The following is a 15,276-nucleotide window of genomic DNA, read 5'->3' on the forward strand; positions in this document are numbered from 1 at the left end:
CAGATATTAAAGGAAGTGCAACATGTTAAGAGGCTTCCTGAGTAATCATTCTTCAAAGGACGATTACAATAATAATAGATGCCATTTATTGAGTGCCTATATATCAGGCATTAATTCTGTACCAGACACTTTTTATATGTAATTGTCATTTCCATCCTTATAACAATATTGAGACATATTTACTGTTCTCATTTTATAAATAAAGGCATATCTCAGAGAAAAAATGTGTAATTCTCACAGACATGTAACTACGAAGTGATAAAATTGGGGTAAAAAAATCGAGTTTTATCTGTCTCTAAAGCAGACACAAGGGATGGGAAGAGGGTAGCTTACTCAGAAAGGTCTGGTTGTGGTTTTTCTGGTCTATGTATTGAAGTCTATGTATAAAAATAAATGATTTTATACTTTGATGGGAATCATGATATGTTAACAGGGATACTGGGAAAGAGACTCTTCCAGTATTACTTGTTTTTAATTAATTAGATATATACATCATTGGTCATTACATCCTGAAATGGACATAGAAATGAGAAAACATCTAGAAAAGAACATTACAAATAAAAAGATGAAAATGGTAGAAGATTCTAAATAGAGAAATAAGCATTAAGGGATAACTTTGCTCAAATATATAATATTATGATAAAGGACACAAACTAGTTGTTGTGAGCTTCCACAGAGGACAAAAAATGTAATCATGAATGTTCAAATAGATATAAAAACAAGCTGTTATAAGGATGATTAAATGTCGCTACAGGCCAGCAAAAAAGTGTGCAGAATTAGAATATGTTTTAAATCATATAATAGTAATCACTAATGTTTGGATACTTTCTGTGTGTCAGATACTTTTTACCAAGTGCTTTTACCTGTTATTTAATCCTTAAAACAGTCAAGTAAGATGTACTATTTTCATATGCCCATGTTCAGATCAGCAAGCAGAGGTGGAGAGGTTAAATTCCCAGAGCTGAGTGATGGAGCCAGGCCCAGCAAGTCTGAGCCCACACTCTTAAGCACTGTACTCAGTGTTTCAGGTACTTTTCACTTGTAGCCAAAGAACAGATGACTTCACGGCTTTCAACTACGAATAATACGCACTAAAGTTGATAGTTACTAACTTTTTTCTCCAAATTAAAAAGTTGTGGGGTTCTGTTTGTTTTACTATTATCAACCAATTTTACTGTTATCAACTAATTATTAATCAATGGTAATTTCTCTTTTTTCCTTTAAGCCTCTGTATGGTTTACTTCAAGCAAAACTTCAACTCATTACACATGCATATTTTGAAGAGAAGGATTTTTCCCAAATTTCTATTCTAAAGGTAACTTTATACCCCTCTATAGATGTGTTTGGCTGAAGATAGACTCATGAATCAAGTAAATATTGTCAGTAATACTGTGAAGGATAATTATTACCTTAAGAAAGACATTCTAATGTGAAAACACATTTGCATTAAAACATTGAAAGACTAGGAATCTGCCCAAATACTAAATTTAACCAAACTTTTTTTTTTTTTTTTTTTTTTTTTTTAGGAAATAATGACTACAAATAACTATAACTAACAGTAATGTTTCTCTTAGTGGATAATAGCCCTTTTGCTATGGCATTGCTTCTGTAAATTTGCTTATCTTATTAATAAACTGCACAGTATTTTTATATATTAGGTTTCTGGTTCCTAGTTCCCAATACATAGATCAGAAAAACCACATGATTATTTTATTGAAAATGGACAGCATGTTTTCCTCAGTGCTGCCATTCATGTAAAGAATATGGATCTCTCTTGGATTCTGGTGGGAATAGGACATCTAGGGACTTAGCAAGGGAGCAGAGGGGATTTATACTAGGAATTCATACCGCTATGTGAATGAATCACGCTCTAAAATGTAGAGGGAGAAAGGAATACCCTGAGTAGCTTTTCATACTCACTGCCCACATCTCTTCTGATACTGCTCATATCCAGAAGAGAAGAAATGAGAACTGGCAAGGTTGCAGAGAGGCTTGATTGTTTTTAAATTTAGCGCCTAGCAGAACAAACTACCTCAATTAAGGAATCAGCTTTTTTCTGATCAATATATTTCTAATTCAGATCTAAAGTGATAGTAAAATGTGCTAAATTCAATCTATATTTTATAGGAGCTTTATGAACATATGAATAGTTCCTTGGGAGGTGCTTCATTAGAAGGATCCCAAGTATATCTTGGTAAGTAACTGACTTACAAGTTAAAAGAGATCCCCTCATTTCTATTTGTTTAGCAAACTGAGTTGCGTGTAAAATTTTGATTAGAATTACATCTCTATATGGGATCTAAATTCTTCAACATTTGATGCTGTTTCTTCCTTAAATATCTTCTTAGCCAGTGTTTATACTGAGAAGAGTATTAGAACATACCAGGTTTACAACTATTAACGTACAAGATGAATTTCTGCCTTTTTTTTTTTTGAGACAAACTACCTCAATTATCATCGAAAATGGATAGCATTTTCTCACCCAGGCTGGAGTGCAGTGGTGTGATCATGGCTCACTGCAGCCTTGACCTCCTGGGCTCAAGCAATTCTCCTGCCACAGCCTCCTGAGTAGCTGGGACCACAGGTGCATGCCATCACTCCCAGCTAGTTGGTATTTTTTGTTTGTTTGTTTTGGGTTTTTTTTGTAGAGACAAGGTGTCCCTATGGTGCCCAGGCTGGAATTTCTACCTTTTAGGATAGTAATGGAAGTTTTTTATTGTTTTTTCTTTTCTTTGCGTTAATGCTGACCAGCTTAATTCCCTATCATAACAGATGAAGCAAGATAGAAAGCTGCTCAGCTCTTTTATAAGATTCTTCAGGTTAGAGATTTTTGTTTAATTTATACTATCTTGACAACCCAGAATATCCACTGGTAGCCAAAATATTCAATGGGCAACTCAATAAATATCCATTTTGTGATTAAAACTTTTTAATCACATAGTGGTTTATGCTCACTCAATTCCAATTTCAGCATGCAGTTGCCAATTGTGGTAGTTTATGATTGCAATCCTCTGTGTAATGTAAACTATTATTCTGCATAATATGAGGTCCTATTCTGAGAACATATTTTTGTCTAAATTATTTTCTCTTGTACTGTGTTGTTTCAGGCAGGTGATAGACTGTGTCTCAGAAATAATAACATATGAAGTGCCATGACCAAAAACCTTGTTTAATCATTGATTGCCACTATAATATAAGCTATATCATTTCTAAACTTGTGTAGTTTATGTTTATAGAATGGGGAAATGTGTTAAACCTGCACTGTCCAAAACAGTAGCTACTAGCCACCTATAGCTGTCTACATTTAGATTAAAATTAATAAAATTTTAATAAAACTTAAGTCAGTTTGTCTCAGTCACACATGCCACATTTCAATTGCTCTGTATTGGCTACTGTATTGGACAAGACAGGTTTAAAATATTTTCATCCTTGCAGAAAGTTGTACTGAACAGCACTGTTTCTGAGTATATGTGTACCTAATCAAACATTACAGAAATATTTGGATATTTGCATATTCCTACTTTTTTTTTTAACCTTTCTTTCTGTTAAGGGGAAAATAACCTTTCTGCAGCAAAAACATTACATTGTAGTCACACTTGAGCTTTTTTGTTAACATTGTAGGTCTGTCACCTCGAGATCTTGTCCTTCATTTTCGACACAAGGTATGGTACCTTATTTAAATAAATTTATGATGTACAGTACTAAAATGGCCAACACTGTTCTTAGTGTGCTCATTTAACTGCCAAATTCAGTGTGCTAAATTGAATGCAGATTGTGGCATACCATGCTTTAGTTCTTCTAAGATGTACTTGGCCTTATAACTATACAAAATTAAAAGTGTTGGTAGTGCTTGTATTGTAGAAATTTAAAAGAGCACAAATACTGTTTACTTCTTTGCAGGATAGGGTAATTTTTTCTATTGTTTTTGCAATTTCATCGATCATGAGATTAGAGTGGAAAGAAACATGTTTTGATCTTGCAGAATATTTTATATGTTGCCCTGAGAATGGAGCATTTTTCAATAAAACATCTATATGTACTTATACCTTCTGATCTTTATTATTAAAGCAGATGTTGACTAGGATATAAACACATTGATTATTTATTTAACAAACATTTACTGAGCACCTGCTATGTGAACACTCTGGACATCCAGAAATAAAGTATTTATTTAAAGAGCAGGGTCTCCTTTAAAGAGCTTACAGATACTTCAAGCAAAAATGGTACCACCCCTTCAAGAAAAAATAATTTCAGTTAGAGATTTAAGTGATTCTCACATTTAAGAGTACACAGGTAATATTTAACTTCTCAGTATAAGTTCATAATTTTTCACGTACTTTTTAAAGTGCTGTATTTAGTATTACTGATTATGGTTATGTTTTAGGAGGGGAAAAGATGAATTATAGGCGTGAGTCTCTCATTTCAATACAACATTTTTTTTTCCTTTTGCAGGTCTTAATCCTATTTAAGCTAATTCTTCTTGAAAAAAAGGTACGATCCTAAGGGATGAAAGGAAAGATGGAGTATTTAACTTTTATTCACTTTTTTTTACATTATTTCATAAAATTGAAACTAATGATAAAGTATTAAGATACTTTTTGCCTATCATTGTGGTGAGCTGAAGCACATTTTCTTGTTCTCTGCCATAAAAATATAAATTCATGCAGCTTTTCTGTAGGTAACATACAACTCAATTTTAAGCTGACTTAAATAAAAAGGACATACTGGCTCACTTTAGATTTCAGGATTTGACTCAGTGGCTCCATAGTGTAATTAAGTGCCTAGGTTTTTTCCATCTCTTTGCTCTACAGTGCACAGTGCTAGCTTGTTCCAGGGCCTAGTTTCCCTGGTAGTATAGGGAACTGCTGACAGTAATTGGGTTATTTGCTTCCTCAGTCATAACTGCTGGCAGAAATAATACCTCCTCCTAAACAATCTAATAAGAATTCTTGGCCGGGCACGGTGGCTCACACCTGTAATCCTAGCACTTTGGGAGGCTGAAGCAGGAGGATCACTTGCGCTCAGGAGTTTGAGACCAGCCTGGGCAACATGGTGAAAGAAACCCCATCTCTACAAAAAATACAAAAATTAGCTGGGTGTGGTGGCATGTGCCTGTAGTCCCAGCTACTTGGGAGGCTGAGGTAAGAGGATGGCTTGAGCCTGGGAGGTGGAGAATACAGTGAGCTGAGATCGTGCCACTACACTCCAGCCTGCAAACAGAGCCACTGTCTCAAAAAATAACAATTAAAAAAGCAATAATTATTTCCTTCAATTTGTTTGGGCCTATTACAGGCCACACACATGGCTACTCCTGTGGCCAAATACATGTTTGCCCTGATTGGCTTAAACTTGGGTTCCTGACCACTCCCTAATACAAAGGGATGGGTTTGCCATGATTGGCTTAGTCCCAAGGCCAAATCTGACCTACTACCTATTGTTATACATAAAATTTTATTGGAAATCAGACTCATTTATTTACTTGCTGTTTATGGCTGCTTTCACACTGTAGTGGCAGAGTCGAGTAGTTGTGACAGACCATATGGCCCGCAAAGCAAAAATATTTATCTGACCTTTTAGAGAAAAAGTTCACCAGCCTTTGGTTTAGACTAATCAGGAGCCATCCTTGGATCTGGGCCAGTTTTATATACCGTATTACTGTGCCTAGTGGAGTCGGGGTTGAAAGAATGTTGGGGAGTCGACCATGCACAATATCCACTTTAGTTCATTACCTTAAAAATATTCCTTTGACCCAGTAATTCTGTTAGAGATCTATTTTCCAAAATTAATCTGAATTGGACACAAAGCTCTAAGAGAGTCTATCACAGAATAATAAATTATAAGTGAGTAACTATTAGTTTATCTTGTATGTTGTATAGAATTTCAGACAATAAAAAAGATACTAAGATGTTTTTATTGTTTTAAAGATTTTCATGGCATGTTAAGTGAGAAAAGTTGGTCTACAACAAGTCAAGCCTATGATCCCATTTTATAAATGAATGTATATTAATTGAAAAGGGACTGGAAGTAAAGATATCAACCTAGTTTGGTGAGAACATAGGTTATTTTTTTTTAAGGGAATATTTTTCTGTATCCTATTTTTCTATAAGAAATATATATTCCTTCAGGCTGGGCACAGTGGCTCACGCCTGTAATCTCAGCACTTTGGGAGGCTAAGGTGGGTGATCACTTGAGGTCAGGAGTTTGAGAACAGCCTGGCCAACATGGTGAAACCCCATCTCTACTAAAAATACAAAAATTAGCCAGGCATGGTGGCAGGTGCCTGTAGTCCCAGCTACTCAGGAGGCTGAGGCAGGAGAATTGCTTGAACCAGGGAGGCAGAGGTTGCAGTGAGCCAAGATCACACCACTGCACTCTAGCCTGGGTGACAGAGCGAGACTCCATCTCAAAGCAAATGAATGAATGAATGAATGAATGAATGAGTATTCCTTCAAACAGAAAAAAAGATAAAGTTTTTTTTTAAAAAATGAACCCAGCATACTAGTGTGGTGTTTCAAAAAATTTTATTTAATTTCTAAAATTGTGATAAAATACACATAACATACAATTTATCATCGTAACCATTTTAAGGTGTACAATTCAGTGCTATTAAGTACATTCATGTTATGCAGCCATCATCACTATCCAGCCACAGAACACTTTGAATTCCTTTTTATTTTTTGAGACAGGGTATAGCTCTGTTGCCCAGGCTAGAGTGCAGCGGTGTGATCATGGCTCACTGCAACCTCTAACTCCCAGGCTCAAGCAATTCTTCCACCTCAGCTTCCTGAGTAGCTGGGACCACAGTGCTGGGATTACCAGCATGAGCCACCACACCCAGTCTGTATTCCTTTATATATGTCCATTTTTTCCCCTGAATCATAATACCTTGAAAGTAATTTGTAGACATTATGGTACTTCACTCCTAAATAAATACTTCAGGATATATTTCTTAAGAAAAAGAAAATATTCCTACATAATCGGAATACCATTTTCACATTCAGGAAATTTAACATTGAGATAATAAGAGAAATCTGACATACAGTCCATTTTCAAATTTCCCCAGATATGATAATGTCCTTTGTAGCTGATGTTTTCTTTTTTTATTATTATTTAATTTTTTATTTTAAAGAATAGAGATAGGGTCTCGCTGTGTTGCGCAGGCTGGTCTTGAACTCCTGGCCTCAAGTGATCCTCCTGCCTCAATCTCCCAAAATGCTGGGATTACAGGTGTGAACCACCACACCTGACCTGATTGTTGTTTTCAGTCTGGGATCCAGTCAAGGATCATGTACTGCATTGCTAGCTCTCTTTTATTTCAAAAAGGTATTCCACCTTTGTCTCTTTTTTTGTTTGTTCTTTTCTTTCTATATTTTGTGACACTGGCATTTTAAAAATAATCAAGACTAGTGTTCTAGGGTGAGATTTGTTTGTTTTCTTGTGGCTAGTTTCAGATTAAACCTTTTTAGCAAAAATCCTACACAGGTAGTGGTGTGTCTCTGTCAGGACATAATATCAGGAGGCCCATAACTATTTGTAGTTAGTAGTATTGGTGATGTGAAGTTCGATCATTTGGTTGAGGTGGTGGTTGCCACCTTAATAGCTAATCCGTAGAATGATAAATTTCAGACATTGTGACTATCCTGTTGTTTCACAGTAGTTTTAGCATCTGTTGGTAATTTGTACCTAAATCACGGTGGATGCTAAATGGTGATTTGTCTGTTAGTACTTCTATGTTTATTAGCTGTTACTTTTTTTTTTTTTTTTTTGAGACAGAGTCTCGCTCTGTCGCCCAGGCTGGAGTGCAGTGGCGTAATCTCAGCTCACTGTAACCTCCACCTCCCGGGTTCAAGCAATTCTCCTGCCTCAGCCTCCTGAGTAGCTGGGATTACAGGTGTGTGCCACCATGCCTGGCTAATTTTTGTACTTTTAGTAGAGACGGGGTTTCAGCATGTTGGTCAGGCTGGTCTCGATCTCCTGACCTCATTATCTGCCCGCCTTGGCCTCCCAAAGTGCTGGGATTACAGGTGTGAGCCAGCCACCAAGCCCAGCAGCTGTTATTCTTCTTTTTATGAGACAGAGTCTCGCTCTCTAGCCAGGCTGGAGTGCAGTGGTGTCATCTTGGCTCACTGCAACTCTGCCTCCTGGGTTCAAGTGATTCTCCTGCCTCAGCCTCCCGAGTAGCTGGGACCACAGGCGTGTGCCACCATGCCCAGCTAAGTTTTTGTATTTTAGTAGAGACGGGGTTTCAGCATGTTGGTCAGGCTGGTCTCGATCTCCTGACCTCATGATCCACCCACCCCGGCCTCCCAAAGTGCTGGGATTACAGGCATGAGCCACTGCATCCGGCCAGCTGTTATTCTTATATAAAGAATTTTTCCCTCTTTTTTATTTGTTATCATTATGGACGTCTTCATGGGTTTTCTAATTTGATTTTGATTGACTCCATTCCAGGTTCTTTTTTATATTTCTCCAGTGAATAAATTGGTGGGTGCACTGATGACTGTGTTATCCCTTTTTCCAGGTAAGAAAACAGCAGTATCTACTCTTTCTTTTGTTTAACTTGTACTGGAACCTAAACTTTTAGAAATAAAGTTTCAAAGATAAATTCGTTAGGGTTATCCTTTCTATTTTAATATGACATCTTCCTTTTGGAAATAGGTTTCTCTCTTTTGTCTGGGTTTCTTTCTGTTCTTTTTGTTTTTAATTAAAATGTGTACAAGCATAGCTTATTAAATTTTATAGGAGAGTCTACTAATATATAGCTCTCAGGTTCTTCCATATTATTATAAGCCAAGCTGTTCTTTAATATTGCATATTTTAGGCATGATTGAACATGGTCTCAGTGACTGTTCTCAGTATAGACCCCGGAAGAGTATGTCTGAAGATGGTGGGCTTCAGGAAAGTAACCCATGTGCAGATGATTTTGTTTCTGCATCCACTGCTGATGTTTCACATACCAACTTGGGAACTATCAGGAAAGTCATGGCAGGAAACCATGGAGAAGATGCTGCCATGAAGACTGAGGAGCCTTTGTTCCAAGTGGAAGACAGCAGCAAAGGGCAGGAACCCAACGATACCAATCAATATTTGAAACCTCCATCTCGCCCATCTCCAGATTCTTCAGAAAGTGACTGGGAAACTTTGGATCCTAGTGTCTTAGAGGACCCCAACTTGAAAGAAAGGGAACAGCTGGGATCAGACCAGACAAATTTGTTTCCAAAGGACTCTGTCCCCTCAGAGAGTCTTCCAATTACTGTACAACCTCAAGCTAATACGGGACAGGTAGTCCTGATACCAGGGCTCATTTCGGGTTTGGAAGAGGATCAGTATGGCATGCCCCTGGCCATCTTCACAAAGGTAAAGTGTAATATTTTTTATCGAATTCCTTAAAGAATTTGAAAAATCCTTTCGGAGTTTAACTTTTGAACTTTTGGTATTCAACACATTTTCAGGTGGAAAAATTTCCTTGAAAACTGTAAAGTACATACCAAATACATAGTACTGTGGCATCCGTGACCATAGTATAAGTCTATAGGGAAGTATATAGGGGATTTTGATTGGTAAATGTTTTGAAACTTAGTAGATGTGAGTCATATGCACAATCACTCTCTTGGGTCTATTTTTAATTATTCGGGTTTCTCCTTAAAAACAGAATTAAGGAAGTCCAGACAGCCTTGATTGCACTCAATAAATACAGGCACACCTCAGAGATACTATGGTTCAGTTACAGAACACTGTGATAAAGCGAGTCTCAGGAATTTTTTTGTTTCCAAGTGCATATAAAAGTTATATTTACACTATACTGTAGTCTATTAAGTGCGCTGTAGCATTATGTCTTTTTTTTAATGTACATATCTTAATTTAAAAATACTTTAGGCCGGGCACAGTAGCTCATGCCTATAATCCCAAAACTTTGGGAGGCTGAGGCAGGAGGATCACTTGAGGCCAGGAGTTTGATTAGCCAGATGTGGTAACTCGTGCCTGTGGTCCCAGCTGCTTGGGAGGCTGAGATTAGGAGGCTCGGTTGAGCCCTGGAGGTTGAGGCTAAAGTGAGCTGTGATCACACCACTGTACTCCAGACTGGGTGACAGAGGGAGACTCTATTATTTTTTAAATAATAAATGTTTATTATTTAAAATTTAATAATTATTTTAAAAACACAACAAAGTGAATAAAACTTAAATAATTATGTTAAAAGCACAATAAAGTGAAGTACAATTAATTATTAAATAATTTTTAATTTATTTAAATATAAATGAATAAAAATCCTTTGTTGTCATTTCAACAACATTCACCACATCTTCTTCACTAGGAGCAGACTCCATCACAAGAAACCACTCTCCTTATTCATCCCTAAGAAGCAGCTCCTCATCCGTTCAAGTTTTTATCAGTAGTTTGCAGCAATTCAGTCACATTTTCAGATTCCACTTCTAATTCTAATTTTCTTGCTGTTTCCACCAAATCTCCCCCAAGGTCTTGAACCCCCCAAAGTTATTCATGACAGGGTATCAACTTCTTCCAAACTCCTGTTAATATTGATATTTTGACCTCCTCCTGTGAACCACAAATGTTCTTAATGGCATCTAGAGTAATGAATCTTTTCCAGAAGACTTTCAATTTACTTTGCCCAGATCCATCAAAGGAATCACTATCCATGGCAGCTATAGCCTTATGAAATGTGTTTCTTAAATAATAAGATTGGAAAGTCAAAATGACTCCTTGATCCATGGGCTCCAAAATGAACGTTGTGTTCCTAAGCATGAAAAAACATTAATCTCCTTGGACATCTTCATTAGAGCCCTTAGATGACCAGGTGCATTGTCAATGAGCAGTAATATTGTGAAAGGAATCTTTTTTTATTTTCTTCTGAGTAGTAGGTCTCAACAGTGGCCTTAAATATACAGTAAACCATGCTGTAAAGAGATGTGCTGTCATCCAGGCTTTGTTTTTCCATTCTAGAGCACAGGCAGCAGATTTAGCATAACTCTGAAGGGCCCTAGGATTTGGGGAATGGTAAATCATCATTGGCTTCAACTTAAAGTCACCAGCTGCATTAGCCCCCAGTAAGAGTCAGCTTGTCCTTTGAAGCTTTAAAGCCAGGCATTGACTTCTTCCCTACCTACAAAAGTCCTAGATGGCATCTTCTTCCAATAGAAAGCTGTTTTGTCTTTATTGAAAATCTGTTGTATTCAAAACCTGTAACCACCTTCATCAATGACCTTAGCTAGATCTTCTGAATAACTTGCTACAGCTTCATCAGCACTTGCTGCTTCACCTTGCACTTTTATGTTATAGAGACGGCTTCTTAAACATTGTGAGCTAACTCTGCTGGCTTCATACTTCTGCATCTTCTCAGCTCTCTCAGCTTTCATATAATCGAAGAGAGTTAAGGCCTTGCTCTAGATTAGGCTTTGGCTTAAGGGAATGTTCTGTTTGGTTTGATCTTCTATCCAGACCACTCAAACTTTCTGCATATCAGCAATAAGGCTGTTGTTTCACTTTCTTACCATTTGTGTGTTCACTGGTTTAAAAAACAAAACAAAACAAAAACAAAAACACTTTTAGTAGCACTTTTAATTTCCTTCAAAAACTTTTCTTCTGCATCGACAACTTGGCTAACTGTTTGGTGCAAGAGGCATAGATTTCTGTCTGTCTCAGCTTTCGACATGCCTTCCTTACTAACTTAGTCATTTCTAGCTTTTGATTTCAAATAAGATGTGAGACTCTTACTTAAACACTTAGAGGCCATTGTAGGGTTGTTAATTGGCCTAATTTAAATATTGCTGCATCTCAGGGGATAGGGAGGCCTGAGGACAGGGGAAGAGACAGGAATGGCCAGTCATTGGAGAAGTCAGAACACACACAACATTTATTAAGTTTGCTGTCTATGTGGGCGTGGTTCGTGTCACTCAAAACAATTACAATAGTAACATCAAAGATCACGGATCACAGATCAACATAACAAACACAATAATAAGGAAAACGTGTGAGATGTGAGAATTACCAAAATGTGACAGAGACAGGGAAGTGAGCACAGGCTGTTGGGAAAATGGCACTGACAGACTTGACGGTTGCAGGGTTGCCATAAACCTTCAGCTTAGAAAAAGCACAATAAAGTGAAGTACAATAAAAAGAGGTGCCTATGTATATTAAAATACTACAGTTTTAAAAGAAAAAAGCTTAGATGTCTAACTTATATCACTTGTAAGTGAGGTAAGTTATAACTAACAAATACAAATATTATACATATGTATTTACTAAGTATACTTAACACATACACTTATTAAGTGTACTTATATTAGTAAACTTCATTTGAATATAACTGTTTTGGCTAATTGTTCTAACCCTATTTTTTAATCTTTTTATAAAAACCATTCAGAATGTATTTGAAATTTTTTAATAACTTAAACGCAAAATAGTAAATCAAATTGAATCTTTAATTCACAGTCTTTTCAGGATATCATTTCTTAATGTCAGTAATGCATTAAGATGAAGCAGTCAACTTCACTGGGTCAAAAGTTACACTGGACTGGACATAGCGTCTCACACCTGTAATCCCAGCCCTTTGGGAGGCCGAGGCGGGGAGGATTGCTTGAAACCAGGATCTAGAAACCAGCCTGTGCAACAAAGCATGACATCATCTCTACAAAAAAGTAAAATAAATTATCTGGACATGGTGGCATATGCCTGTAGTCACTGCTACTTGGGAGGCTGAGGCAAGAGGATCTCTTGAACCCAGGACTTTCAGGCTGCCGTGAGCCATGACTGTGCCACTGCACTCCAGCCTGAGCTTTAGAGTTTAGAGTAAGACCCTGTCTTTATATAAAAATAAAGTTACACTGATGCTGAGACATATTCTGGAAGCTGCATTGTTTGGATGTTTTTTCATCCTTTGCAGAACAACTTTTATTGCTATTTGTGAATTGTTTTTCAAAGTAGAGCAGAAAAAAAAATCTATTTCATTTCTTATTCTACAAGTACAGTTATCCCTCATTATTCATGGGGGATTAGTTCCAGGAACATCCCCCATACCAAAATTCGAGAATGTTCAAGTCACTTATATAGAGTGGCATAGTATTTGCATATAACCTGTGCACATCCTTCCATATATGGTTTTTGTTTTGTTTTGTTTTGTTTTTGATACAAAGTCTTGCTCTGTCCCCCAGACTGGAGTACAGTGGCGTGATGTCTGCTTACTGCAACCTCCACCTCCCAGGTTCAAGCGATTCTCCTGCCTCAGCCTCCCTAGTAGCTGGGACTACAGGCGCCCATCACTCTGCCCGGCTGATTTTTGTATTTTTAGTAGAGACAGGGTTTCACTATGTTGTCCAGGCTGGTCTCAAACTCCTGATCTCAGGTGATCCACCCACCTTGGCCTCCCAAAGTGCTGGGATTACAGGCATGAGCCACTGTGCCCGGCCTCTCCCGTATACTTCAAATCACCTCTAGATTATTTATAATACCTAATGCAATGTAAATGCTATGTGAATAGTTACTATGCTGGGGTTAATTTAGTATTATTATTTTTCTCAATATTTTTAATCCAAGGTTGGTTGAATCTGGTATGTGGGAACCCATGGATGTGGAGAACCAACTGTATTTCTTGCCCTTCCATGAGCCAGACACCATACTAGATTCTGAATTCTTGCCATCTGTGATCTTGCAGTCTACCATGAAAGGCAGTCTACCACCTTTTCAGTTACTAGAACAAAGTATTCTGTTTTTCCCTGAATACTGTCTGGTATCCATGAAGTGGTATTCCACTTTCTGTGGAAAAGAAAGATGGGTAGTGTTGGCTTGAACAATGTATGTATTCCTCTCCTATATTATTCGAGAAATTATTTCTGGGTTTACCCAGCTTTGCAAAAATGTACTTGCCCAGAGTCGTTGGTGAATAGTTAATACAGAATGCCATCTTTGTTTATTTTGTAACCTGCTTGGGATTCTGAAATTATCTTAACTGATTTCATGATTAAATCAATGCAGTTTCTTAAAACTGGAATTTAAGAACTTGGGGAGAAAACTCGGGTTTCTCAGACTACTGGTAAAGCAAGTAGCCACAAATTGCAGGCTTTCTGAGCTGTGTTATGACTTCCTATACCTTTCGGAGCCCTGACTTTGCTATTTCACCGACCGGCCCTCTAATTTTTACTATTGTGAAGATATCAAGAGGGAAATTAACTGGAGAGGGATTTTGGTTTTGTCAGGTTGCTGACAAAGCAATGTAAAGATGTATTTTGTGTCTTGTCAATAAAGCATGTTTAGCGGAATATTAGATTTGTGTGCCGTATACAATATCAGTATTAAATACATGATGGGCTTACTAACATCCCTATAAAATATTTGTCTTTTTGGTTTTATGTTTTTTGAGTGTTTGGATGAAAATCTAATTTCTTTAATCACAGTTTCAAATGCCAATGCTGACTTTTTCATGTCAGTAACTTTGGAATATAAAATATTCTTAAAACCGAATTGTCTTTAGGCTTTTTTCTCTTGAAGATCTTAAAATCCTTGTACAGAAGGAATTAGGTTAGCAAAACATTTTGAAAAGTAATTTGAGAAATAGCCGGAGAGAAGCCTGGGTGCCTGGGGAATATTGCTGAAGTAGAGTAGTTATCATATGAATAAATGGAAACAAATTTCTACATAATAAAACAATTATTTCCGGAAGAAAGTCTTCAGCTTCCCAACTTTCTAATCCTCTCTCTGGTACTTGAACTTGCCTGAGGTTGATGCCTTTCATGTCAGTTTCAGAGAGGAGGCTTACTATGTAAATGCTGTGGATACTAGCTTCTAAAATATCCTTCTCAGGAAAGCCTGAGAGCTGATTCAGGAAGTGTAGAGAAGAAACAGCTGCTAAGGAATAAGAGGCAGGGCTAGAGGCAGCTGTGGGGTAGGCTGCCCATAGGGTGATGGGAAGGCAACTGGGACACTGAAGGAGAAGTAGGAAAATTAGAGGATGATTTGTGCCTGTGTAATATTTATGCTCTGCTGCTCCATCACTTTCTAACCAGAGGAACATTGAAGTGGAATGAGGGAAGTGGAAAAAAAGATAACGAGGAAGATACAGTAGCTATTTTCTGATGTGAAAAGACAATCCTGAGGGCTTTTCTTCCATTCTTCCCTGATTTTAAGTCTTCCCATCTTGTTACTGAAAGTGTTCTGGAATTGGCTGCACATTGGAGCAAAATAGTTAGTGGAGGACTGGCCAGAAAGGACTGGAGCCCTTGGAGCTCGGAGTCCCACCTGACTTAATCTCATGCATCAATTTTCTCC

General features: G+C 37.4%; 1 protein-coding gene across 13 annotated transcripts in view; it reads left to right on the forward strand.

Moving 5' to 3' along the window:
* The window catches only part of AVL9 (AVL9 cell migration associated), a 92,052-nt gene that overhangs the window by 54,866 nt on the left and 21,910 nt on the right, over positions 1–15,276 (forward strand). For all 13 annotated transcript variants that reach the window (XR_010158419.1, XR_008536343.2, XR_010158418.1 and 10 more), the window contains exons 5-10: positions 1,226–1,315; positions 2,128–2,194; positions 3,622–3,662; positions 4,453–4,491; positions 8,452–8,521; positions 8,822–9,357. Coding sequence is in view for 8 of the 13 variants with exons in the window: in XM_001162047.7 (XP_001162047.2) it covers positions 1,226–1,315; positions 2,128–2,194; positions 3,622–3,662; positions 4,453–4,491; positions 8,452–8,521; positions 8,822–9,357 (843 nt within the window). In the remaining 5 variants the exon portion in view is untranslated. The remainder of the gene's footprint in view (positions 1–1,225; positions 1,316–2,127; positions 2,195–3,621; positions 3,663–4,452; positions 4,492–8,451; positions 8,522–8,821; positions 9,358–15,276) is intronic.

The sequence above is a fragment of the Pan troglodytes genome, chromosome 6 (genome assembly GCF_028858775.2).
Source record: "Pan troglodytes isolate AG18354 chromosome 6, NHGRI_mPanTro3-v2.0_pri, whole genome shotgun sequence".
NCBI classification, from domain to species: domain Eukaryota; kingdom Metazoa; phylum Chordata; class Mammalia; order Primates; family Hominidae; genus Pan; species Pan troglodytes.